At 46.7% G+C, this 27,438-nt stretch overlaps 1 protein-coding gene across 3 annotated transcripts; it reads right to left on the bottom strand.

Moving 5' to 3' along the window:
- Positions 1–547: 547 nt before the first annotated feature.
- On the bottom strand, positions 548–26,066 carry SELENON (selenoprotein N). 3 transcript variants are annotated; one of them, XM_075121311.1, is made up of 13 exons: positions 25,883–26,066; positions 19,225–19,342; positions 18,333–18,463; positions 17,437–17,649; positions 15,787–15,911; positions 14,368–14,505; positions 12,589–12,670; positions 11,794–11,982; positions 10,249–10,354; positions 9,128–9,240; positions 7,672–7,773; positions 6,859–7,036; positions 548–6,246 (listed from the first exon to the last, which is right to left on the bottom strand). In XM_075121311.1, exons 1-12 carry the CDS (start codon positions 26,015–26,017, stop codon positions 6,866–6,868), a joined length of 1,623 nt encoding a protein of 540 aa, XP_074977412.1. In that variant the 5' UTR covers positions 26,018–26,066; the 3' UTR covers positions 548–6,246; positions 6,859–6,865. The 3 variants fall into 3 exon arrangements, with proteins under 3 accessions (XP_074977412.1, XP_048681443.2, XP_048681442.2); XM_048825486.2 differs by having other exon boundaries at positions 548–5,673; XM_048825485.2 differs by having other exon boundaries at positions 548–7,036; positions 25,883–26,065.
- Between the last annotated feature and the right edge of the window lie 1,372 nt (positions 26,067–27,438).

The raw sequence follows: 27,438 nt of genomic DNA, 5'->3' as shown, positions 1-27,438 counted from the left end.
AGTGCTGCCATGGCAGCACTTTATCATCACTGCCCTTTTTGCCCCCTTCGAGGCTGCCAACGGGGGGGTTGGGGGGAAGAGGAGCAGCTGCCCCAGGGCTGGCAATTTAAAAGGGCACCGGGGCTTCGGCCGCTGCTGCAGTAGCAGCAGCCAGAGCCCTGGGCCCTTTACATCACCACTGGAGCCCTGGGCAGCACAAGCCAGGCAGCATGGAAGGGCTGGCTGGGGGACACTGACCCTCCAGCCCCACCCCTTCCACCTGAGGCCCCGCCCCTTCCTGGGGGGGGGCGGAGCCAGCCCCATACTGGTAAGTTTTCAATTTTACTTTCACCCCTGAGTTGACCTTTGTGTTGGCTCTGGCTCAAAATATTGGCCTTGAGACGTTAAAAGTTTTGACGTCCTCTCCCTCACACTATCTATGCCTCCTATCTTTCAATATGTGTCCAGCCATTTCAACCCTGCTAATCCTTTCTCACGTTACTCGTTTGGAAACAAGTCTTGATTTAGTCCAATTGCCAACATATCCAAATGACAAGCCAAACAAGCATTTATTTTTCAGATTTTTTTTTATTATTACTACGCAAAAATGAGTGAACTAAGCTGGTACAGATGATAAAATTGAGAACATTTCTCACAAGAATTACCTGTAAAGCTCAATCAGAACACTGAGCTAATGCTTAATGTAATGGTTTTTCTGCAGGTGCAGTTATGAACAAACCTATAAATAGGTATTTAAGTATGTAAAGCCATTTTAGAAGAATGAGGTATGCACAAAACACAAAAATCATTATTCCATATTGACCTCTGTGTGTATTAGCTTATTACCACACCGCTGTTTAATTCCAAGATGACTAGGGAACACAAATGAAGAGCATCAATGGTTGACACACAGTATATATCTGAGTTATAGGTTGGCTGGTATTCCTTTATGTTGGGTAATTCTTCCCTCCACTACACTAAATAATCCTTGAGCTCTCTCAAATACCGCTACAGAAACTGTCCAGCATAGCCGGACTACAGTGTTTTAAAATTAGTCTCACACATCATAACGGAAACATTTACTTTTGTAAAAAATACACGATTTGAGAATGTTCACCTCTAAACGTGAATTGTCTCTGGGCAAGATGAAAATATATTTTACATATGCTGATTAAAAAACTCACAGAGGAGGAGGAAATGAAATAAGTTTTTCCCTGAATTACAGCTGTGGGAAATCAGCCCTGACCCATTAATGATTTAAGATCAGGCCGTCACAAAGCACAGATGATCAGGGGAAAAAAGGCTTCTACTTCCATCCTCTTCGGAGATATCAAAACCGCCTATAAAAGCCTATGAAGTATACAGTAAAAATATGAAAAATTTGGCGCATATTAAAAAAGTTTAAGACACCGCTTTTGTTCAGAGTTCACCTCTCAAAACTCCATCAAAGATTAAACAATAGTAAAAAACAGCAAATAGTTCTTCTAGGCAGCTTTACGACTGCAAGATTAATACTGGAATCAAACGCCTTTTGAGAGCCATGCAACAGCTTCCGAGCCCCTGGAGTACATTGATTATTCTTGAAACTGAAGAATTCTTCCCACCAAGCTTAATTTCTAATGAGCTGATTCTAATTAAGGTGGGGAAAATGCCCATTTCAGGGACATAAGAGGGAGATGTAGCCGTTTTGGACAATGTTAAGGATACCATAGGTCTCGGTTTGGGTTCTAATTTGGTTGGGAATGTCTTAGGCACTGTCTGCCTTAAAGATTCACTGGTACCCTATCAATCAATGTCAACCCAACCGTTCTAATTTCCACTACCCGTAGACACATTCAGTGTTGTAGTAGTGGAAGGTTTTGCCCTGGGTCCACACTGATGCTGTGCTAACTGTGGCCCTTTGTCCTCGGTGAATATATCCCAGAGTTCCTAGCACTGCTTCCTGGTTATCCTGCTGTGGTGACGGATGCACCTTAGCACAACAGTGAGAGAAATACTTGCACCGATTGTCTTACCACAGTAGTACGATGCAATCACATCATCGCTACCTTTAGCTCCCGGTGATGCTTTTCTTGCCTCCAATTGGGGTCATTTGCACTAACAGCACTGCCAGCAAAATTTAAGCGATTCTGAGTACAGGTATAAAGCACTTCTCACTGATTTAAGGTCAGAGCCATTGATAACTCCTGGATGCAGACAGGGAGGCCTTGGAGATTTTATATTTTAATCCCACTTTTTTCATGCCGCAAGAAATTGAAAACAATCTCTAGCTGTTCACGTGGGACCCGTAATTTTTGGTTCTGCTACTGCAAAGCTGGACAGAGGGCAGACCATTTGATCTCTTTCCCCAAGCTGAGGATATTTATACAAGGGGTGGTTGAAAGGTTAAAACCCCCTGAGACTTTTTTTTTTTTTTTTTTAAAGCAATGAAAGTGCTTCTAATTATATTAAGTTTTATAAAACCTAAAGGTTGGTCTAAGTCGGGGTGGGCAAACTACAGCCCGCAGGCCACATCTGGCCTGCTAGCCATTTTAATCTGGCCCTCAAGCTCCTGCTAGGGAGCAGGGTCTGGGGCAGCTCCACGCGGCTCCCAGAAGCAGCGGCATGTCCCCCCTCCGGCTCCTATGCATATAGGCAGCCAGGAGGCTCCGCTCTGCATGCTGCCCCCACCCCAAGCGATGCCCCCAGAAGAGCTGCACGGGTGGTGCCTGTGGACGGGGCAGCATGTAAAGCCACCTGGCTGTGCCTCTAGGTAGGAGCCGGAGAAGGGACATGCCGCTGCTTTTGTGAGTCGCTTGAGGTAAGCACTGCCTGGAGCCTCCCCCTGCGCCCCAACCCCTCGATCCCATCCCAGAGCCCTCTCCTGCACCTCAAACCCCTCATCCTCAGCCCCATCCCAAAGTCCTCACCCCCTCCACACCCCACTTTCCCGACCCAGCCCAGAGCCCCCTCCCACACCCTGAACTCCTCTTTTGTGGCCCCACCCCAGAGCCTGCACCCCCAGGTGGAACCCGCACCCCAACCCCAATTTTGTGAGCATTCACAGCCCGCCATACAATTTCTATTCCCCGATGTGGCCCTCCGGCCAAAAAGTTTGCCCACCCCATGTCTAAGCTAAGGCCAGGATTCCCCCCCCGATCCCCAAATCGCAGCCAGAGCCAATGGAGTCCCTTTAACATTGGGGATACTGCATGTTTGCAGTGTGGCTAAGGCTACTTGCATGAGTGATCAAGGTTCTTTTTGTTCAGACAATACCGTTTACAGACACTGAACTGTCACAATCACCATCAAACATGCTGCCAAACCTGAGGCTGTAATGTATTTCTAATGTTTCAGAGATGCCAGCCGGAGCCAAAACACAACACAGTTAGAAAGCTAATACTGGGAAACATCAAGTGATGAGTTGCCAGAAGCTGAAGAACCGGTTCCTTCAGTCGCTCCAGGTCTTTGGCGGCACTGAAGGACCTGCCGCCGAAGGCCCGGAGCGAGTGAAGGACCCGCAGCCGAAGTGCTGCCGAAGGCCCGGAGTGCCGCTGGGTAAGTAAAAATTCTCAAGGGGTGTTGTAGTAGCTTCCCCAGCCGAGAGCTCAGGTGGGACAGAAAGGACGGTCCCGCGGGCCACAGTTTGCCCACCCCTTTAACAGCCAGTTCTAAACCGGCTTCAAAATTTAACAACCGGTTCGTGCGAACCAGCTCCAGCTCACCACTGAACACATCCCATGGGTGAAGGTCACTACAACAAGTGGGTTGGGGTGAGCTTTTTGTCATGGGTTACACACCCATGAAGGAAAAAAAACCAAGATACCCAAACAGTACAGAGCGTTGGGGGGTGTTCTCCTTTTCATTTGGTCCCTTGAGTGCGTTTTGGACTCAAATGTGCTTCAGAGAGCAGAAAAGGTGACAACAGCTCTGCTGTTTGTCTGTAGCAATTGGCTGCTTTTGATTGTCTACCACGGATGCTGTCTCATCTACCTACAGGAACGTGCATTAAAACGTGCTGCCACAAAAGTAACGGTTTATGGCTACTGAAAAGCAACAATCCTTTTTAAAAATGATCAGACACATAGATGAATACAATTTGTTGGGAAAGTATCAATGCGGCTTTTGTAAAGGAAAATCATGCCTCACTAATCTATTAGAATTCTTTGAGGAGGGTCAACAAACACTTGGACAAGGGTGATCCAGTGGATATAGTGTACTTGGACTTTCAGAAAGCCTTTGACAAGGTCCTTCACCAAAAGCTCTTAAGCAAACTAAGTGGTCCTAGGTTAAGAGGGAAGGTCCTCTCATGAATGAGTAATTGGATAAAAGACAGGAAACAAAGGATAGGAATAAAAGGTCAGTTTTCAGAATGGACAGAGGTAAATAGTGGGGTCCCCCAGGAACATGTGCTGTTCAACATTTTCATACGTGATCTGGGAAAAGGGGTAAACAGTGAGATGGCAATGTTTGCAGATGATAGAAAATTACTCAAGATAGTTAAGTCCAAACCAGACTGTGAAGAGCTACAAAAAGATCTCACAAAACTGGGTGATTGGGCAATAAAATGGCATGTGAAATTCAATGTTGATAAATGCATGTTGGAAAACATAATCCTAACTATGCATACAAAATGATGGAGTCTAAATTACCTGTTACCACTCAAGAAAGAGATCTTGGAGTCGTCAAGGCTAGTTCTCTGCTTAATGTGAAGTGGTAGTCAAAAAAGCTAACAGAATGTTAGGAACCATTAGGAAAGGAATCGATAAGACGACAATAAATATCATAATGCCACTATATAAATCCATGGAAAGCCCACACCCGGAATGCTGCATGCAGTTCTAGTCACTCCATCTCAGAACATATCTTAGAAATTGCAAAGATACAGAGAAGGGCAATAAACATGATTAAGGGACTGGAACAGCTTTCACATGAGGAGAGATTAAAAAGACGGACTGTTCAGCTTGGAAGAGACAACCAAGGTGGGGATATGATCGAGGTCTATAAGATCATGACTGGTGTGGAGAAAGTGAATAAGGAAGTGTTATTTACTCCTTTACATAGGAACTAGGGGTCGCCCAATGAAATTAATAGGCAGCAGGTTTAAATCAAACAAAAAGAAGTACTTTTTCACATAATGTGCAATCAACCTGTGGAACTCGTAGCCAGAGGATGTTGTGAAAGCCAAGACTATAACAGGGTTCAAAAAAGAATTAGAGAAGTTCATGGAGGACAGGTCCATCAATGGCTTTTAGCTAAGATGGTCAAGGATGCAACCCCATGCTTTGGGTGTCCCTAAGCCTCTGACTACCAGATGCGGGATTGAACAACAGGGGATGGATCACTTGATAATTGCCCTGTTTTTTTCATTCCCTTTGAAGCATCTGGCACTGGACACTGTTGGAAGATAAGATAGTGGGCTAGATGGACCACTGATCTGACCCAGTATAGCCACTCTTATGTTCTTATGTAAAATCCAATAGTTATTATATCATTCATAATAGAAGAATTTTGTGATTTAAAATTTGTCTCTCTGATCTTAACTAAATTTAACCCCCACTCTCAAGCCACGTTTGTCTTGTGGCCAAGTACGTATATAAAGTAAATGCTGCTGCTCAGGATGGTTAGAGATGAAGGATGAAAAGCATTTTGTCTGGGCAAGTTCTCCTTCATTCTTTGTACTTTGAAAATTCTCAGGTGCAGTTTTCAAAGCAGCTAGTAGAAACAAAAAACAAAACAAAAAAAACACTTTTAAATTTTACAGGAGGTAATGTGCAAGAAACAATATGAACCTTCCATTTCAAAAGAAACTTTTGCATTTTGCTTCTGGAGGAGGACTGGATTTATTTACATCATGCAAATTGGACACATGAAACGTGCAAAAAAAAGTAAATATGGACACTAGCATGTTGTACAGGAAATGGGAGAACTTCTGGAGGACCCTGGCATTTTGGAGTCACATCCAGGACATCTCGTAGAATAAGAACTCTCAAGGCACTGAACAACACTGAAGACATTTGTTGATTAATTCCCCACTGCCAATTGCACCATATCAATTTGATAATCCCTCTTCAAAGGCAAAAGCTTGAATAAATAAAATGGGGTCTTACACCATGCCATGAAGCACAACTGACTTGGGCTCTAGCAGACCTGGGAGTGGATTATTTCTAGAGTTGAATGCTCTCCAATTAGAACATCCTACCTTCAGATCTAGACAGTGTCAGCAAAGGTGTCCAAGCTGACTGGCCGCTGTAGCAACTCAAAGAGGCCATCTCAATTACTCAGGACCTAAATACGTAACAGTTTACAGATCAGAGTCAACACTCTGAATTGCACAAAGAAGCAAAGAGAATTGGTGTAGTTTGCAAAATGCTTGTAGAAAGCATTCTACACTGGAGACCCAATTCTGCAATGCTTATTCACTTGGAGTAGCACTTAACATAAGCACTTAATTTCATTGGGACTATTGCATGGTGCTGTGCAGCAAGAGTGATGAGAGTTGAAAGTAGGCCCTAGATAACAAGCATTTCTGATTTTCAGTCAACGTAGCTATAACAGGAGTTTTACTATACACAATCTTTTAACTAAAGATGGAAAATATGAGGACTGGTAACAGATCAGACTTTGCGACATATGTTCAAACAATGTATTAAGTATATAAATTATAGTATTTCAGCTCCTGTAGAAGTTTCCTAAACTCTAATTTCACTTAACTTATCCTTTTAAGTATTAAAAAAAAGATGTATTCTAGAATCTACAGCCCAACTATTCAGATCAAGACTCCAGTCCTAGAATATTTTACATTTTAGTATCAGTACCACTGTAGATCAGGAACAATTGCCTTAATCAAAATAGAAGAACTCTAAAATCTTTGGCCATCTTTGCTGGGTGTTCACTTGCCTTTTTTTTAGGTCTGCAGGAACCGTTTGGCTCTTTGCAGTCCTTCCTTCAGGAACTGGAGGTAGGTTGCAGTGGAAGGATCTTCAAAATTGGTTGAGAAGCTAAAGATGCTGCTCTCGACTTCTTCAGGCTTCATAGAAGTAATATCCAAGAAATAGTTGGCATTGATATGATGAATCTGGGAAAGGAAAGGAGTTGAATAAGCACAGGTACAAGGACACTGCATCATCCAGTGGATTAGCCTATAGCCAACTACTAGGTAGTTTGCCCTTCACCTTAAGTCCCAGGTTCTCCAAGCTCTTTGTCAACGAATGAAGCCTCCAAACCCCTATGGGAGGGAAGGCAAGGATGGCTCCCATTTTACAGACGGGGAATGGAGGGACCAAGAGATTGATGGCCTCGTTTTCAAGAGCACTAAGTACCTGCAGCTCCCATGAACCACAGTGGGTGCTACGGCTGCTCGGTACTTCTGAAAATATCAAGCCTTAGGTAATTTGGGCAAGAACATACAGGAATCCCCCTATGGCAGAGCCAGGAAAAAAAACCCTAGATACTAGTTAACTTCAGGGAGTAGACATGAGAGGCGTGGGAGACTTTATTAATTATTATATGCTCCTCTATATGGTTGCTACCACGTTTCTGGTCACCCCAATAAGTACAGTTAGCATGTAGATTTTAGTGCCTAACATATGCCAGGTAGTTTTCAAGCCTTTCCCTGAGAAAGGCCCTCTTAATAAAGGGGGAGGAAAAGAGGACAGAGTGGGGTACAGATGGAAAGGCCAAAACCTGGCCCACCCGACATGACCAATGTACCACGGTTCCGTTGGGAAGGCAGATCATCATCTCCACGGGGAAGTTATATTTCTCTAGATGCAGGTCAGCCAGTCTGCTGTAGAATTCATTCTGCCTCTTAGTCTGTAAAAAAAAGGACCCCAGAAGAGTGAGAGTTTGTATCACGCCTAATGGACTGGAGAAAAAATAAATGCAATATGCACGTGGGAACACCAGAAGGAACATAGGGTGGGGGCAGCAAAGGCAAGACCGAACAGCTCTTCAGTATGGTAACATTAAAAAAAAGGGATCCTGTTTTATTTGCCTGACTGCTTCTTTCAGTCAGGACACCCCACTAGAATGTACCTTGTCACCGTATAGTCAATATCACCCCTGCCATTGCCCGCTCGCCAGAGGTCTGGATACTCAGAGTCTGGATCACTGTGACTGACCGACATCTAGACTCCTAGCATAAGCTGAGACGGACGTTAACGAGCTAGGAAACAGGCACCCTTAATGATCTACTAAGGGTCTGCTACAAGCCAACAGAAGCCGGAGCACTTAGCTTGGTGCACACTTCACAACCCCCTGTAGTGGGGGGTGCATGGAGAGACGGACACGGTAATTACATAGGGCAGGGCCAGCTACAGATGAAGCTCCCTGGTTAGTGATTAACACTGGCACGGCAATTGTTTAAAGGGAGACTCCCGCGCTCTTTCCTTAGCTTACCTCCATCTGTGCATTGCTTTTATTCTAGTGAAAGGAGTCTGACTGAGACACCTGGAGACAGACACCCGCCCTATACATGCAGAACACGCACGGCTTGAGACTTGGCACAAGCTTCCCCCTGCCAGAGCACCCCGTTCAACCTAAAGGGACCCCCAGGAGGAGGTCAGCCTCAGTCAGGCCAATCCAGGGCAGCCAACACAGGAGCTAATTAGCGTCCACATTGCACAACCACTTGTCCTCCTGGGAAGTGGACAGAAACTCAAACTTCCAATGCAATTGCCTCTCCTAACCTGGACTGATAGCGATGAAAGGCTCTGCAGACCATCCAGTCACCCGTCAGCTATTTATCCAGCCATTCTTGGCTATTGCATAAATCTTTATGTGACACTGTTGGCATTCATCGGCAGAGCTACCTGCAACAGTGCAATACCCTCCCGTGGCCAGGGGGAGCGGTCACTTCAGGTCAGGAGAGAGGCACAGGACTGCCCACGCAGTACTGTCTAAGGACATGGGAGACCTTCAATCTTTAGGACACCCCTCCAGGACAGGGAGGGGTATTCGTCCCATTTTACTGATGCTGAGTGAGGCACAGAGGCCAAGCGACTTGCGGGAGCCTGCGGCGGAGCAGGGAATTGAACCCAGACATCCCTAAAATGTTGGCCACTGGACTATCGTTTGTTCTGTAAATTCTTCAGTCCCCAGGACTGTCAAGCTGGTACCTTTTACCAGCACTACACGCATGGAAGCCAGATGCTACAATGATGCTTACCTGTAGCTCTTCTAGCTCCTTCACCAGTGACCAACTACTGATGAAGCTCTCGTTCAGCAGAGCAAGGATGGGCGAACTTTCCAGGACCGTCTCCCGGAGAGTTCGCCCCGAACCTGGCACAGAGAGAGAGAGAGACTGGTTTGCCAAGTTGCCTGACACACAATGTTGCAGGGGTAACTTGGGGTGCTAATGCTTTGCCAATTGAAGGCTACCATGGCAGCTTGAATGGGACACCCCTGATAGGGTACAAAAAATTTTATTTCTGCCTGAGCAAGGAGAGGAGGGTTTAGTTACACCCATCACAGGCTGTGTTATGTAATTTACTGTTTTAAGTGTGCACTGCAAGTGAGCCCCTACACAATGGGTGCTCCAAGAGTAAATTCACCATTTGCAGCCATCTTCCCCTTTAACCCAGACGCAGCCTGCAGAAACTAGCAGTCCCAGGCAGGCAGAGTAGGCTATTTGGATCAGAATGGCTCATTGCATTCTGGGAGGTACAGGGCTTGATTCTCCTTGGCCTTGCAGCTTGGGCTGCCTTTACACCTGTGCAGAGTGGGTGCCAGACAAGGAGAACCTGGATTTAGCAGCATTTTCCACCCACTATGCACAGATGCGAGATGATACAAGGTGCCAGGCAGGGGAAGAATCGTGCTGTATTCGCCAGAGGCTGCAGCTGCCTGATTAGACTGATGTGGGGCAGGGGCAGAGAGGTATCACAGGGAGAAGAGGGAAACATGCTGTAGCACTGTGGGCTACCCCAGTATAAATCTATTAGAAGTAAAGATGGGCTTAAGCCACCAGATTGAAACCTAGCTCCAATCTTTCCCCGAGATGAAACATCTGAATTTGGGTATGGGCCCATTATAGGTTGCAGCTGCAGGGTTCTGATCAGCCCTTTCCCAGAATTTAGGGCAGCAATTCTAGTTCAAACCCAGGGGCTTTGCTACCAATGCAGTGTAACAGGAGACACCTGCAGCTGGTTTCCCCACTGATCCCAGTGGCCTCACGGAAGCCTGGATGAAGCATTTCTTTGCCCTTCCTGCCCAGCTGGCAGGGGAAGGTGGCTTGGCTGCTCTTGCAGAGTCCCCCGAACACACCTCTACAGGTCGGCAGCAGCTCACCTCAGCAGGACTGGTCGTCCAAGGCGCCCCACAGCAGGATGGAGTGCACCAGTTTGTTTTCAGCTTTCGCTCTGTCAAAAGCCTGAGTAAAGGGAAGGTACGAAACCTGCAAGCAGAGAGCCAGTTGGAGAAGCTGATCCCAAATCAGCCCATGGGGTGAGGCAGGGTTTAGAGGTGATGTGACAGGCACATGTACAAGTAAAGACACAGCCACTAAACCCCAGCAGCGGTACTCTCAGCTCCCCTCCTGGCCTTACATTAAGCCTCTGTGCTCTCCTGCCTCCCACCGGATTATACCATCCCTTTAATCTGCAGCGGAGCTGTTCTAAATCACAAGCTATTGCCAGGACTTGTGGGTTCTATTCCCAGCTCTCCCCCTGACTTGCTGAAGGTCTCTCCATGAGTCTCACGTGTACAGAAGGAGCTAACTCTTCCCTCCTGTGCCAGGTGTGGGGAATGAGGTTCAATTCATTGTTTTTAAAGTGCTATGAGATCCCCGGATGAAAGCAACGATGGAAAGGCAAGAACTGGGAAGGTTAGAGGCATGGTTACCTAGGATACCTGAGTCTTCAAGGAATTTTTAACCATCTTGTACTTTCTTCTCATAAACGCTGTTCAACAATTTTGCCTAGGGACCGATTTCCAGCATGCCTCTACGGATACGTCAGCAAAGCGCGTGGGCTATTTGTCCGCATTTACACACCCAGAGCAGGTGTTGGCACACAGCTGTGTACTCTACTCATCCAAACATATCCAGGAGTATTTCTTAGAAAAGGTATCAATAACTAGCCACAGAGACACTCTGCAGAAAGATGTCTCCAATCATTCACACACACTGAACTTTATTAACATCTTGGAAATATTTGCTCCAAAGGACATCTTTTCCCACGGCTGCTCTTACATTTCCCCTCAGCCAAGGAATCAGGGGCAGGGAGCAGCGATCCACTCTAACTGCCACGGGAGCATGAAGTTATTTTGGTCACCCTGTGCTACAGATTCACTTTTCCCTGCAAGGCGCTGAGCCACAAGTGTTTTGTGTATTTCCCGCTGATAAGGAAAATTCAGTCCCTAAGATAGTTCTGCGGTTTTCGGCTGGTGCAACAAGAAAACCACCATTATTCGCCTCTCTCAAAATAGCACCAGTAGCTACTATAATGAGGAGTGAGCCAACACTAAGTATAAGCCTGGAACATGTGAGATCAGGACTCTATTCCAGCCTCCACCACCGGTGTCCTGCGAGGCCCTGGGCTTCTCTGTGACCATTCCCCTCCCCCAGGTCCCAATTGTAAAGCAGGATCATACACTTAGCTCACTGAAGTGTTGCGAGGCTGGATTCATCCAAGTCCAATGGCAATGCACCTGGATGGCAGGTGCTCGAGGTGCAGAATATTAATACGTCTATAGTCACCTCTTATTTCTAAATCAAACTAGCAGAGGACCTTGCCCCGTAGCTCTGGTAGTTCTCCAGGATGATTGGAGCATCTCAGTGGAGTGCCCCCTCCAAACAAAATGCTGACGCAGCAATGGAGTGGGCTATTTTCCTACCTTCTTAAATGGGTACATGGCAACTTCCAGTTTCTGGGCTGCCTCTTCCCCACTTAGTTCACGCTGCCAGTTTATCTCTTCAAACACAAACTGAATCGGCTCCCCCGCAGGGTCTCGGCTGTCCATCACGTTGCCGTTTTCGTCATGAATCACGGAAGGGATGGACGGCCCTGAAGATTCTAATTCCATCTACACGACAAGGTCAGAGAGTTTAGTCCCTAGGAAGTTACATTTGTAGTTCCCACCCCCAAAGTGCAGGCCCATGCCAGAACAAAGATGTACACACGAGTGTCTCAGAGTCATTTTAATGAAAACAGGATAGATCGTCCGTTCGATTTGTATTCACATCCAAAAATCACAAGTCAGCCCCACTCATCAGATTTAAAAAAAAAATTAATTTTAAGCCAAATAGATTTTATGTTTTTTTATTTGCTCTCTGGATTTTGACACTTGATGTCCCAAGTTCTTCCTCTATAGCCATCTGGGTCATACGAGAACTTTAATTTTTAAACCAAGATTCCCGTGTAATCACATGACTCCAGGAGCTCAGGCTTCAAGAAAAACACTAAATATTGTGTTTCATGATAAAAATAATGAGTTAGGAACACTGGGTGGCATTTCTGCACAGTGCCCCACATATACACTGGAAACACCAGGATCACATCCAAGTTTACAAGAAGCCACATGAAAAACAACAGTGATAGAGGTAACACTGCCAGGCTGCCATGGGGTGGATCACAAGGAATTCCAACTAAGATGCTGCACACACATAAAGGAGAGAAAGTTACTACACACCTGAGGTAGGTAACCTATATCCACTTCCATGTTGCTGCTTTCGCTCGCCCCATACAGCCATTCCATGTCAACGTTGAGAGACCTAGCAGGAGAATCCAGCACATTCAGTAACAGCCATGTGCAGACGAAAGAGCTTTGCACTTGATAACTCAACTAAACTTGAGCCATTTCTCCCTAAACATCCAACATCCCGAGGCCGGATTCAGGACTAAAGGCCAGGTGCGCAAGGGACACTGCACAGCTCTGCTGAAGTCAGTGGGGTTCTGCGTAGGTCCACCGCTCTTGGATCCCACTGAAGGACCAGGGCCCAAGTGTCTGCCCAATATGACGAAAGGAGAGGCAGAGTCATGCATGAGCTTTAATGTGTTTAGATACTGGGGGGGAGGAGTATCCCTTCTTCCTTCCAAACCCTGAGAATTTGGGAATTCCATTCCTGTAAAACATATTTTTCTGCAAGCAAAGAGCTCCCATAACGAACATGCTGCCAGAACTGCAAGTATCAAGTCACCAGGGTAATGCTCTGTATACAATTTCGATTCAAGCCACCGTGGGCCGAGAAAAATGTCAGCTTTTATCTCCTGAAATGCTTCCAGCCACTTGCCAGAGAGAAATAATGAGAGTGTGTAAACCTATACAACACAATACATTAGCCTTTGAAATATGAAGTGAAGAATATCTCAAAGCAAGTGAGTCACACTATGCCAGACTCCAGTGCACCAAAACACACGTGGAGATCACCAGGGTTTTTCTCCCCATCCCGATGTTTCAAGGATTACCATTTTACAGTATGTTAAACCAATCAGATCCTTGGCTAAGCTAAGTGTTCTCAGTGGCTCTACTAAAAACGTGTTGCCGCTGCAATATGGGGTTCTCTCAGTTTTAGGTATGACAACAGTGGAGCTTGTTTCACTTTTATTTACAAGGGACTTATTGCAAAATGTAAACCGCCCGGAGGCGTGTAATAGAACACAGGCGTTGCATGATTCTTCTGGGGCTTTCAATGGCCCTGCTGCATGCGCAATAGTCATAACAGCAGCCTCACCTCTAATTGCAAACTAAGCCATCTCTGGAACTCTTTCAAGGGTAGCTAGCCAGACATTCCTCGGGAATATGGGTTTGCAGTAGCTCAAGCAATGAAGAGGAGAATATACATTTAGTAACTTTCATCCAAAGTTTTCCGAGCACTTTACAAACACTCATTAAGACTCATGCACAGATTGGAGAAATTCCTTATTTTTACAGGCCCAGAAGTTCAAGCAACTTGGCAAAAGAACCCAAAGTGACTTCAAGTCTGTGACAGACCCAGGAACAGATTCTAGCTCTCTTGGGTCCCAGTCCCAAGAGATCAAGAGTGAAATCTGACTATAGACTATTACCCGCATGGTAATTTATGTACTGTGTGGAGGAGAGAGACTGTTACCTGATAATCAGAGCATGGGATAATGACCTAGGACTCCTGGGTTCCAGTTCGTACCCGAACACAGATTTCTGTGTGAGTTTAGGTGAGTCATTTAACTTTCCTGTGCTTTGATTTCCCCATATACATGATGGGGATAGGGATACCTGGCTCACAGAGATGCAAATCTTGTTTAAAACAGCCAATGCATTTTGAGATCATCAGACAGGAGATGGCACCGTACGTGCAAGGAACATCCTCTAGATCTGCGACACACACAGCACAGCTGCAGGATCGCAGAGCCCCTCGAGCTTCACTCATGTTCTGGTTTCCAATTAATCTCAGGTCTTTGTTCAGCGTACACTGAAAAGAGATGGTCATACCTCTTGTTAGGGACAAAGAGCTTGAACTCTCGAACGTGGGAGGAATCTCTGGAGAGGACGATGTGGCCTGCGAACTGGCCAGGGGAAAACCAGAAAGGGAAATCTGGAGGTTCATTCAGCTGGAACTCGGCATGGATCCTGAAACAGGAAGATCAACATCAGCCTTGGTGCCCTAAGCAAGACCAAGAACCAGGGAGAAGGAGAGAGAACGGGTCATACATGCCAGATGCTAGTCATGTTGTTTCATGGGCTGCTGGAGGCACTCAGATCAAGGGTGCCGGAACCTTTGTAGAAGTGGGGGAGCCACCGGTGCCAGAACCAGGGGACAGGGGCCATGCCTCCCCCACTTTTTTACGTGGGCGTAGTTTGGGGGGCAGCATTGCCCCCCCCCCAGCTGCAAGTCTCGAGCAGGTGCAGAGAGGTGCCAGCAGGAGCTGCGTTTTGCTGCTCCACACCTGCCCGAGGCTTACAGTTTGCGGGGGGCAACACCGCCCCCAGCCCCCCAAAACTACACCATGTTAAAAAGGGAAAGGGTATGGCCCCCTGGCCCTCCTGGTTCCAGTGCCATTGACTCAGATACTATGGTGATAACGGCATTTAACTTCCCTGTGCTTTGATTTCCCCATATGATAACGGACATACAAGGACCTGAACAGAACAGACTAGACAAGAACTGTCTGCAAGATGAACGAGAGCAGCGTGAGGAATCACTCTTCTAGGGACTGTTGGCTTTAGAGAACTGCTCCATCTGTTGACTAAAACAGTTAGATCCTCCCCTTTTGATTCTGGACATCACCAAATAGAGGGCGTTTGCTTAGACCTGGGACTGGGGACTTACAGGGCAATAGCGCCTCTCACCCAGTCAGTTCAGACAAAAACAGGAGCGTTGGATCCATGGATGGAGCCGTAAGGGAAGTAACACATTCAAAGCCACTTCCTGGAGGACACACCCTTCTCCTCTGCAAGCTGCTTAGCAGCCCTCGGTCAGTTACATATGTTGTTAGGGAGCATAATCACAATTAAGTAACATGCCCACATGCTGCTCCTGGTTTATGTTCCCTGGAGGACGGGGAAATCATGGGGCTGCTGCCAGCTGGACGTGTCCATATTTTCCCTCTCCCATTCCCCAGATCTAATGCTGTCTTATCAAACCCCAGGGTCTCCTGGCAGCCCGGGACAGTGTCATGACCCCTTTGCTTGACAGCCCCTTTCGTAGATTTCTTCCACCCCCAAAACAGATTGAACATAATTAACAGACTAATTGTGAAAGTCCCAACCTCCACATTATACTAGCTGCTTTGATTCTATTTTGAATGGGGGGGAAATTAGGTCTTTACAAAGATGCAGATCTAATTAAAACAGCACCAATCCCCACCTTTAACACCCTGCACCTCCCAGTCCCATTTGGGAAGTTCTTACCTGAACGCTATCCTATAGTAGAACTCACTGATTGCCTGGATGCAGGCCACAGCTCCTTGGGGAGCAAAGCGAGTTTTTACAAACGGACGAGGATGGAACGTGCTCAAGAGTTTGTGGATCACGATCTATGGAAAGAATTGGAGAGGTAGCAAAAAAAATGAAAGCAACGGCCTTTAATGTAGACCTCAGTTAAGCTACACTTCTAAAACTACTCCCCTACAAGGACAGGAAGATAAAACAACTAACATGACTTGGATCTAGCTAACAATTTCCATCTTCCACTTTTTTGGACTCCCTTCTATAATTTATAGTTTTCCACCACCTTGCACATTTATCCTCTGTCTGGAAGCGTACTAACCATTGTCTTCCATATACGCAATATTTCCAGAGCACAGAGGCTGAGTACTGCAAGCGGATCGGATTTCATGTTGTGCATTATACTGAACAATAAGACTTTGATGCAGTTTGCAATTTGAAGTGATCGCATACACCATCCACTGGAGTGTACTCAATATGGCAGAATTAAAGCCTAACCAAACACCCATGAGGGCAGAGCATTTACAGACTGATTTTATAGACCACATACAAGAATCACTTCACTGACCGCTGTGGGGTGGAACATGAGGTCACCGTTTGACAAAGCACATTCATTTTACACAATTAGTTTAGATGGGGAGTGGAGAATCTTACCCAAGTCAGACTAAATGAGGATTTTTGTTATTTAAATTGATTAGTAGTTGGTCTGGCTGCTGTGGATACCCCGTACTATTGTTATAAATGCCTTGGATCTTCTGAGACCGCAAACAAAATTCTTGGTTTTTACCTCTCCTCTGAAAGATGGCTCCCTTAACACTGCACTGCGACATCAATTTACAAAGAAGTGACAAACTACAGCCTCATCTACACTAGGGAAGTTCTGTACAGAGCGTTTCCACCATTGGTAAGGCCCAGTCTACATTATATATTATATCCTACCCAGGCCAACAATGGCACACATGTGGAAACTAGCCGCCTCCATTCCTCTCTGTCATTTGCTGCTGCTTCCTTCTCTGTGATGCTGGCTATACTGCCCCCCGCCCCTTTTGTGTAGATATATACTGGGACCCCAACCAAAATAAGCTACACTGACAAAAGCACTCTTGCGGATATAATTTGTGTCTACACCAGGCCTTTTACTGGTAAAGAAATGCCATAAAAATCGTACGCCCCTAACAGCGTAATCATATCAGCAAAAGTTTCTAGTGTAGACCTGGCCTGAGACTCATTCAACTCCACTAATATCGGCTACAGGGAACCCTAGTATAGAAATAAATGCAACTGATATGGCGCTGGAAACAGCTGCGCAAGCTAGAGAACTGTCTACACTAGGGTTCCCTCCAAGAGCGGCTGAACATCCTCAACAAGGCTTTACTGATTCACCCCCACCACTCCCTGTAGCATGCACATTTTCTCTGGCGCCGTCCCATCCAAGCACCGAGGTGACCATGCTTAGTGTGTGAGATCTGATGAGAGGACAGCCCAAGATGATATTGGCTACCTGCTGCTCATTAGGATGTGAAATTTGCAAAATGGACAATATGGAAGCATCTGTTAGAAGCAATATCCTCCCACCCGAGAAAGATCACTGTTCATATTAAGTGGTGCTCTTACTTCTTTGCCCTTGGGGACCGGAGGGTAAAACCGGTTGTTGGAAAGGTAGCCGGTGAAGATGTTTAATTCACTTGGGATTATCCACCAGGGATCGCCGAGTTCGATCTTATTCTTTGGGGGAAGAAAGGCTTTGAACTGCTTGGCAAACATTATGCTCATAGGAGCTGCTGGGGCTGTCCAGTTCCGTAGGCCAGACAGTGCAATATGAGCAATCTACAAAGAGAAACACGTGTCAGAACCAGCTAATGGGATGTAATAACATTTGAAGAGTTTTGTTCTATAGGAGGCAGATGGATATGAACCATTGCACAGAAGTCAGATTCTGGCATCAGAGAAAGTGGTACTCCTTTTAAACTCCACCCACAATCCAAAGCACCATGTAAAATCCCATATTAGCTAGAAGTTTCTGCAAAAAAATGGCCAGCAGTAAAATAAATTGATAATGCAAGTAGTCAGATAACATGGCAACAAATGCCATGGAAATAGTCACATATAAGGTGGGCACCATTACACTCCAGAGTTAACATCTCATTGAGAAATGGGGGCAGTTTATGATTCTCAAAGCTATTGTTTCAAATGGTTTTGCAAATTCCTGTAGACAACACTGCACCGGGTCACGTACGGAAGATTTTCTGCACGTTCATAAGAGCTGGAAGCGTACATGTATTCTTAAAAAAATGTTTAAGTACTGAATAAACTGATGATGCCACCAGCAAAAATGCCAAAATGCACCAATGCACACTGGCTCAGTCTGATCTCTGCTCACAGAAGGAACAACTGACAAAATAAGCACTATATGTTCACTCCTATGGGGGTAGTTAGAGCCTCTACTACATTGCATGGGTTTTGCTGGGAATTTGGGTTTTCTATTCATACACATGATGTATGATACTTACTCCTAGGAAACCATCTTTGCTCTTTGTCATTGTTTCCATGAGAAGGGGCTGGAATTTAGCAACAATTGATAGCGTCTCCCCACTGGGATCCAGTGTCTCTTCCTCTTCAAATTCGAGGACAGGAGTAACACCTAAACAGAACAATTATTTAACACCATAGGGAAATGATTATACTTTTATAATAGTCTAATGGGCAGGTACGTGGAACCTTGCAGTTGTCACTTTGCTGCATGTGACAGCCCTTAGCAACAGAACTCAGACCCACCTGCTTCAAGGGCACAAGTCCCTGCTACTTGAGTTAAAGGAGAATCTCCCCTTAATTGATAGCAGTATAAAGTTTATGACACATGGTTCAGTGGTTTCTGGGACATCCAGCAGGGGGCAGATACACACGCTGCTGTTTCATTACATTATGAGAAAGTATTCCTGGTATTTCGGTTGCAGTTCAATCCCTCCTGCATGCTATGTTGACATCACAGGGTTTCATGCATTTTGGCATAGCTGAGAAACATTTGCTACGTTGATACTGCATGACAGAGACTTCGGAAGCCACAGGAAAATATGAATGAAATAGTTCTGGTCTAGCCAGTGCTGAGCTATATCCGTTGTATTCATCCATTCCAAATCCCGTTTAAGCCCTGGACAAAGTAACTTATGCACTTTACTTGTCCAACAAAGGGAGATTCAGTCTTATTAAAAGTGCACTTTGTGAAAGTGGTGTCTGGCGCTTAAGCCTTTCCAAAAACACTTAAAGCTTTGCAGCCCCTCGCTGTGTAAATCAGCCCCAGACCAGCACAAAAAAAGATAATTAGCCATTGTGCACATGCAGTGCTGAGATCTTCAGCCTTCCTTTCCTTTATTGCACAACTGACCTTGCAAGGTAAATACCTACCTGTTAATTTCTCTGCTACTGGCTTGAACTCCTCAGGGCTAATGTACAGATCATTGTTAGTGTCCAGAGAGGAGAAGAGAAAAAGCCCCTCATTCCCCAGAGACTTCAAGGCCATCTCCTGGTTTGGGAAGAAGAGAGGCAGGTAGGTCTTAATTGGAGCGGTTTTACTAATTCATCTAGGCCCCATCAGCCCTTGAGTTATTATACATCCTTTACAACTGCAAACAAAGCCATCAAATAAAAAGAGTAACGCATGTTAGCAGGACTCTGCACTATCAACAATAGCGACTGGGGTCCAGGAACAGTTTCCATGAATGTATTAAAACTATATCTGGATGAACAACAAATAATTGACAACAAATCATTTGTTCTGTTTTGTCTTCTCTCTTAGTGAGTCTTTGTCCAAGGAATCTGTCAACTGCAGCAGCGAGTGATTCTGGGCCTGCAAGAACGTTGCCAGCTGCTGATATTCGCAGGAGGCTCTGTGCTGCTAGTGAGCATTCACCACAGGGCATTTTTACAGCATCCTGACACGGTGACGTAGGTAGCTAGCCAACGTCACGTGAATGAAGACGGTCAAATATAGACTATTCAAACTTCACCAATGATTACCTGAGGATTTGCTCTAAAGAGTCACTTTTCACAAGGAGGAGGAGAGCTAACTGGGCCCTCCCATGTTTAAAGGAAGTGAACCCGGCCAAATCAACATTTACATTCCGACCAATATCCACAGACATCACTTGCCACGGAGACCCGCTCTAGCTAGAACCACGTTCACATCCTAGAGCACATAAGCAAATTGTGATTAGGCAAGAGCTTCCACCTCACAGCTCCTGGTGGGGAGTGTTGCCCAGTGATCCTACCACTGATCCAGGACTCATGCAGTCTATTCCTACTCTGCCATCAATACTGTTTAACCTTGGGAAGTGGGTAATCACAGCCACTCTGGGCCTCAGTTTCCCCCATCAGACACTAATCCTTTCAGATCTCACAGGGAGCAGCCTGCATGGCCTCATTTGTTACAATCTGAAGATACAGGAGCTCCTCGAACAGAAGGGGCTGCAGTTTTACTCAAACTTTTGTACTGGTGACCCCTTTCAAATAGCAAGCCTCTGAGTGCGACCCCCCCTTATAAATTAAAGGCACTTTCTTATATAATTAGCAATTATAAATGCTGGATATAAAGCGGGGTTTGGGGGTGGAGGCTGACAGTTCGTGACCCCCCATGTAATAACCTCGCAACCCCCTGAGGGGTCCCGACCCCCAGTTTGAGAACCCCTGGGCTACAGAAATGCAGTTCTCGCTTGGAACAGACGCAGACAGTTCCACACTGCAGCAAGCGCAGTTGAGGAAAGAGACAATACACAGATGGAAGGAGAGAGCTGCTCTACTGAGGGAGAAGAAAATGAGACAGAGTGAAGGAAAGGAGTGGTGGGGCAGTCAGACAAGTCATATTCCTCATTGCCATTCAGCAGCAGATCCAGGGCTTTACTGGCATGGGAGACAGCTCCCCCCATCCCTGTGCAAAGCCTATAGGAGCAAGAGACTATTCTTCATTCTGCTGCTTAGATGTGTGTGTCCTCTGATGCCTGCAGCACCATTAACATCCCCAAAGCTCCTGAACCAGTTTAGTTTCCATCTGTTGCCTGCCAGCCTGAAACACCATTTAATGCAGGCTGGAAGGCTCAGCGCCTGTCAGTTACAATGAGAGAAGCACTTGGAGCCATATACGGCAGTTCCTGGGCCAAGGAAGGCAAAGAAAAAACAAAGGCAAGCAGAGAAGCTCTTGGAACATGAACCGCGGAAGGGCGGGAAGAAGGCCCGTTTGAAGCAAGGTGAGAACCCAATACCTGGAAAAGAGGGCGGACAACAGCTATGCTATGGAAGGAAAGGGAACGAGCATGCTAATTATTTCAAACACTGGATCAATCCCCTAAGACACCCCAAGCTCCTTTGGACAGGGACCATAGCTTTACTGTGTGTGTAAAATGCCATGCACCTACCTACGGAGCTACATGCACATGTTTACCAATGATGTTATTCTAGCGTTACTGGAATGGGAATCGCCCAGGAGCTGAGGTCACTCCCCTAATCCAAACACACAGCCTTTATAATGCCCATGTCCCCCTCAAGAGCCCGTCTGGCAGGGAGCAGCGAACACAGGCACAGGAGCCAGAACAGCTTAGACAAGTAAACAGCTTCATACACACCACAGATCACACCATCCTGAGCACATGCAGAGCTCTAGAGATGGTCACAGAGGGTCCTTTCCTTCTCTTTTCCCCAGGTGTCTGCAATCATCTATCTGATGGCCCCTCTCCAGTCTCTGGTCCTTTCTTTTTCCCCCCCGTTTAGCAGGTCAAGAATGCCACTGATCTGAACCCCAAGAGATTCCATTCAGAGAGCAACAGCTGATGAGCCTTTCAGTGGGTTAGGCTCTGGCTTCCAACATTACAGTGAGCAGACAGCACAGACACTCAGACCTGGGAAACCTCTATCTTTGGCCTCCAGTGCCCCGTCAAACAGGAAAGGCACCAGTTATATCCCATGCATATGGATGAAATGCTGTCCCAGACAGCATCAAGGACAGCAGCTGTGATGTAGAGAACTCAATATAGATGTTTGATGTTATGCTCATTGGTGCTGCAAGACTCCAGAATGAATTACTCGAGAGAGAGATAAGAGCCAATTTGCATGTCCGATCAGTATCTCAGACATCTTTCACACGGGACAAGCAGTGGGACATTTCCAGGCAGCAGGATTTTTTCCTAGAAAATTAAGTACTAATTCCTAGACCTGTAAACGCACACCCTCACTCCTGGCCAAGTGTGTCCGGTACATGTGCCATCAGGACTCGAACCTATCAAATCTCAGCTCCAGCAATCACTCCCCTCTGCAAGATGAGTTAAACTTGGTGCTCATCGAGTAAATGAGATTGATAGGCACATTTCCAGGCAATATTCCAACAGTACATCAGTTCCACACACAGCCTTGTTCCATCAGAATTCTTGATTTATATATGCCCAGCATGGACACTCCAGCTCCTCAACATGGACCTGCTGAAAGGGAAACCCCAGTGCTTCTGCCCTATAGGAGATAATGATCCGGAACATGGAAGTGAGCAAATCAGTCCTGAAATTCTGAGAGATGGTGAAGAAGGACAAAGGGAAAGAGAAATTGGGTTTGTGCCCTTTTGCTTTTTTATAGCACACATGTTAAAGCAAGCCAAAAAAGGCACCTAAGATTTATTTTAACCTTGGAAATATCAGGAATAATAAAGTTTTGCCTTCACTGTTTTTGCTGACAGGACAAAGAGCAGGAGCTTTCTCAGCCCCCAAATGTAATAGTGGCAGGGAGCGGAGTCTTCACAAAGATTTATTCCCCCAAGTGTTTGTTAGACCTTTGAATTAGGTAGTTGCTAACAAAGGAAATGGATAAAAAGTTTTTAAATATCTGAACAGAAAAACTCTCTCAGCTGTTCAGATTTCAACGTTTTCTTCTACGGTTCCCAATCCAACCTGTTTGCCTGTCATCCACTGAATCCCTCGCAAGAGCAGAGTAGACGAGACCTGATATTTCTTGTGTAAAGACAGTCAGAAAAGAGTTTTATCAACTGAAATCCTCTCAGACTCTCTATGCATCTCCTACAGCAGCAGTAAAGGACAGAGATATTTGCCCTTTACAGTCACCTTCAAATAATGTTTTTTATAAAATGGGCGTGTACCATTTTTGCTTTTTTGTGATACATAAAGGCCAAAAAGGACTTTTAAAAGTTTACTCTTTACTGTTTTATTGTTGAAATATCAGGAATTTGCAGTCTGATCTTTGCTGGAGGTCCTCCTAGATGTACACTTGGGGCTTTCCCACCTTAAATGAGAATTCAGGGGGAGTAGAATCTTTAACAAAGACGACCTTGTTCCAAGGTTCATGTTAGTCATTTGAGTTACATAGTTATTAAAACAAAAAAGTTTTAATCAGTTGGATAAAAAACACTATTTCTTTCTCTGTTGCACAACTTGCACTCTTGCAATATCATTTCACAAGTTCTACAGTAACCATACAGCCTCAGGGCAAACAAGACCTGAATTTCTAGTGTAAAAAAAAAAAGTTTAAAAGAAATTCAGATCTTCTTTATACAGAACAAAACACCAAGAGGGCCCCAAAGCTCGTTTTTTCTTTATAGGTCACTTTAAAGTTGAGTTAAAATCTTTTGAGCTAACAGGAACCAAGGTCAAGTACAATGTAAACGTGTGCCTTTGCTTGTCTTGCAGTGGTTTTCAGCATGAATGCCCATAATTAAGACGGGAACTGTATCCTTATACAGTCTGAAAGGTTCTCAGCTGCTGCAGCAGAAGGAGAATCCTGAACTCAGGGTCTGACAAGCACACTAACAACTGATTTCAACTATGAGGTTTTAAACTAGAAATACATACAGGTATGTACGTATATCTACACATATACATCCTGTTGCTAATTTATGAGCTTTGGTCCTGATTTGACTAACATACATGGTTAGCTGTACTCATGTAAGCAGTCCCACCACTTCAATGGATCAGTGCCTTAGTTCATAATTTATTCTGCATTTTACAGAGCAAGACATATTCCCTCCCCCAAAGAGTTTACTACCATAAGGCCCATCATGCTACTAGCTGGCTGGGTACAAGAGGCTGCCTGCCTGCCTGAGTCAGCTTCTAGGATCAGGGTCTAAGATGCTAATAACTTATCTCTCACCTTTGGCTGCATGCCACTTACATCACGCTTTACAAACTATCTAAATTCTAAATCAATCCTTGACCACGCACCCCAGCGAGGTAGGCACAGTCAATTATCCCCATTTTACAGATGGGGAAACGAAGATACAGAGAACTGATCTCCCCACAGCCCAAGATGTAATTATAATGAACATGTTCCTGCCTGCCAGCCTACACTCAGTCCACCCCACCACCAGAACCGTCACTGGACATTACCTCTTCACCTTGTTAAACTTGCAACCAAACATCTTTGTGCTTTCTCCAATCCTGACCGTCATGCTTGGCAGCAGTTCCCAGTAAACAACAGCAAAACTAACTCATTATACTTCAAATCTCTCCTTGAAACTCGCCTCTGCCATGAAACCTACAAAAACGTGACCACGATTAGGCTACTGGTGTGATGAAACCAGTGCCTGTCATGCTGACCAATACTGTCTCACCATTTCCTTGTAATTCTGCACTTGTTTTGCGTCTTAGACTGGGCTGCACTTAAAACTTAGGACGACATGAAAAACCCATGCCCCTGAGCACTATAGCTTTGTCAACTTAATGCCTGGTGCAGATGCAGCTAAGTTGACAGAAGCCTATTTCCATCGACCAAACTACCATAACTTGGGGAGGTGAAGTCACTACAGTGATGGAAAAACCCCTTCTCTCCCTGTAGTTTGTGCCTACGCCATGGGTTTACAGCACCAAAGTTGCGCTACCATAGCAATGTTACTGTAACACCCACACTGCACACATGGCCTTAGATTGTAAGCTTTTTGGGACAGGCACTATCCTTTTGTTTCGTGTTTGTACAGCACCTTGCAACATGGGGTCCTGGTGCATCACTGGGGCTCCTAAGCACTACAATACACATAAATAACAATATGTAGAATGTTTGTCCAGTATTATTGACAACCCGCAGCCAAGTGCTTCAATTTCTCTCCTCAACACAAATCCCAGTTCGCTGCTAGAGTAGGTGCCTCCGTGTGAACCTGTGTCGGTTTTATTTTGTAAGTTTTTTTCTCCCTTCTACGGATAAGCTAGGTTGGGATTTGGGGCATTGAGAAGATCTGGATTGTGAGTTGTCCTGGCTGGGGAGCGAGGGGGTCATTACAGTTCAGAGAGAAGTGAAATTTCACGCTAAATAACAAAAGATTCTCCAGGTCCACTCAGGAAAAGGGGCTGGGATCTGACCAGGGTACTTTGCTAAATTAGAATAAAAATGCATGTTTAGACACACAACAGGGAACCAAGGACAAGAAGGGAAGAGCAGAGAGAATCCTAGGAGTGCCCAGGTTGGCAGGCCCCCTGCCCACAGCCAGAGCCCCCTAGCAGCATCTCCCCAGAGCTCCCTTCCACCCCCCAGCCCCTCACACCCCTCCAAATCAGAGCCCCCCAGCAAAACCCAAAGTCTCCCCAAAGCCCCCAGCACAATCACTCAGCATCCCCCACCTCTTCCCCCCTAACCCCCAACCCCCCAACTCTTCCCCTGAAGCCCCCAGCGTCCTGTCCACCCCCAACCAGCCCCTACAACCCCCAACGCCTCCAGCCCCCCAACTCTTCCCCCAAAGCCCCCAGCGTCCTGTACACCCCCCAACAGGCCCCTATAACCCCCAGCCCCCAAAGCCTCCAGCCCCCCAACTCTTCCCCCGAAGGCCCCCAGCGTCCTGTCCACCCCCCAACCGGCCCCTACAAGCCCCGGCACCTACAACCCCCGACCCCCCAACCCTTCCCCTAAAGCCCCCAAAGCCTCCAGCCCCCCAACTCTTCCCCCGAAGCCCCCCGCGTCCTGTCCACCCCCCAACCGGCCCCTACAACCCCCAGCGTCCTCTCCAGCCCCCCAAACCTCCCGTAGCCCCCAGCACTAACCCCCGCGCCCCCCAATTTACCCTCCCCCGGAGCCGCGCCCGCTCCGGTACCTGCCGCCGGGCCGCCTCGGCGTCCCGATAGTATTTCACCGCGGCCAGGGCGGCCAGCAGGCCCAGCACCAGCCCCAGCCTGGGCAGCCGCGGCGAGGGGGCTCCGGGGGCTCCCGGCTGCGGCCCCCCGGCCATCGCCGCTGCTCCGCTGGGCTGGGCCGCGCCGCTCGCCGCCTCCGCCCGGCTCCCTGCGCCGCCCTCAGCGCCCGGCCGCCCGCCGCGTCGCCAGGCTGGGGGCGGCGTCAAAGGGGCCGCGCCCGGCCCGGGACCGGGGCCGGTTCCCCCCCGCCGTGGGGTTTTTCCCCAAGGGCCGTTTCCAGCCAGTCTCCCTGGGGAGACCCGCGCCTGAGCCCCGCTGCCGCGATCACCCGCCCGGGCGTTACTGGGGGGGGGGCTGGGGAGGACCCTGGGGGCTTTAGGGGCAGGGCTGAGGGGGCTAGGGGGGGCTGCAGGGGCAGGGGCAGGGGCAGGGCGGGCTAGAGGGGGCTGGGGGGCTTCAGGGAAAGGGATGGGGGGCTAGAGGGGGCTGGGGGGCTTCAGGGGCAGGACGGGGGGGCTAAAGGGGGCTGTGGTGCACAGAGACAAGGCCAAAGGCAAGAGCTGCGGGGGGGGGAAGGGAAGCAGGTCGCTGGAAAATCACGTTGGTTTTGGTACTTGAGGCAAACTAGCCCGAGAATAACACAACCCAGGGCAGCTATAGCTTCTCTATAGCCCCACCCTGGACCCAGGGACCAGCCATGTTCCCTCCAGCCTCCCCAGCTAGTCTCCTTGCTCCTTCTTCCCTCTATGACTGTTTCTCCCCTAGGGTTGCCAGTTTTGGTTGGAGATATTCCTGGAAGTTTTATCACATGACACAATCCTTAAGTAAAGATTAATCTTTAATACCTGGAGACTCCAGGACAATCCTGAGGGAGCTGGCTCTGGGCTAGGACTATTAACCCCAGGGAAGACAAATCCAAGACACCTAGGTTTTGTAAGCAAACATAGGCACACAAAACAGGGGAGGGACTTTGCAAATCCCAACTAGGGTTGTTTTCATATTGCTTTTAAAATGGCAATGAAAGCAGTTTAAACAGCGTTTGAATAACTTAGCGCACAACTGCATTCTCTGCTAATGCATGAGAACCAGAATGTGACACTGAGCAAGCTGGATTCCCTGCCCAAAATAAATGAAGTGCAAAAAGGGGGACAAGAGATTGGAAGTTGTAGAACTCTTTCCATTTTAATGTGCCAGGGTATTAGCAGCACAGCTAAGGAGTTGAGCTAAAATAGTTTTGGTTTTTAGAGTTTCTCTGTTAAATTTCAATAGCAAATACTTACACAGCAGCAACTTACAAATTTAAACAACCATCGGTGCCTTATTCAAAAGAAATAAAAAATTTTAAAAAGCAGGAGCTATAAACAGTTTTGCCTCCAAGGGTTTCTATGTTGTCAAGCACTTGTCACTATTTAAAAAAAAAAAATTAACCTTGCCCTTCCCAGTAGCAATAGCCGGGTCTAACTCCTAAAAGGGATTCGGGTGTCTAACTCTCACTGGGAGTTAAGTGCCTAAATAT

This window comes from Caretta caretta, chromosome 19, assembly GCF_965140235.1.
Source record: "Caretta caretta isolate rCarCar2 chromosome 19, rCarCar1.hap1, whole genome shotgun sequence".
Taxonomy (NCBI): domain Eukaryota; kingdom Metazoa; phylum Chordata; order Testudines; family Cheloniidae; genus Caretta; species Caretta caretta.
This window is presented reverse-complemented; position numbering and strand designations above follow the sequence as displayed.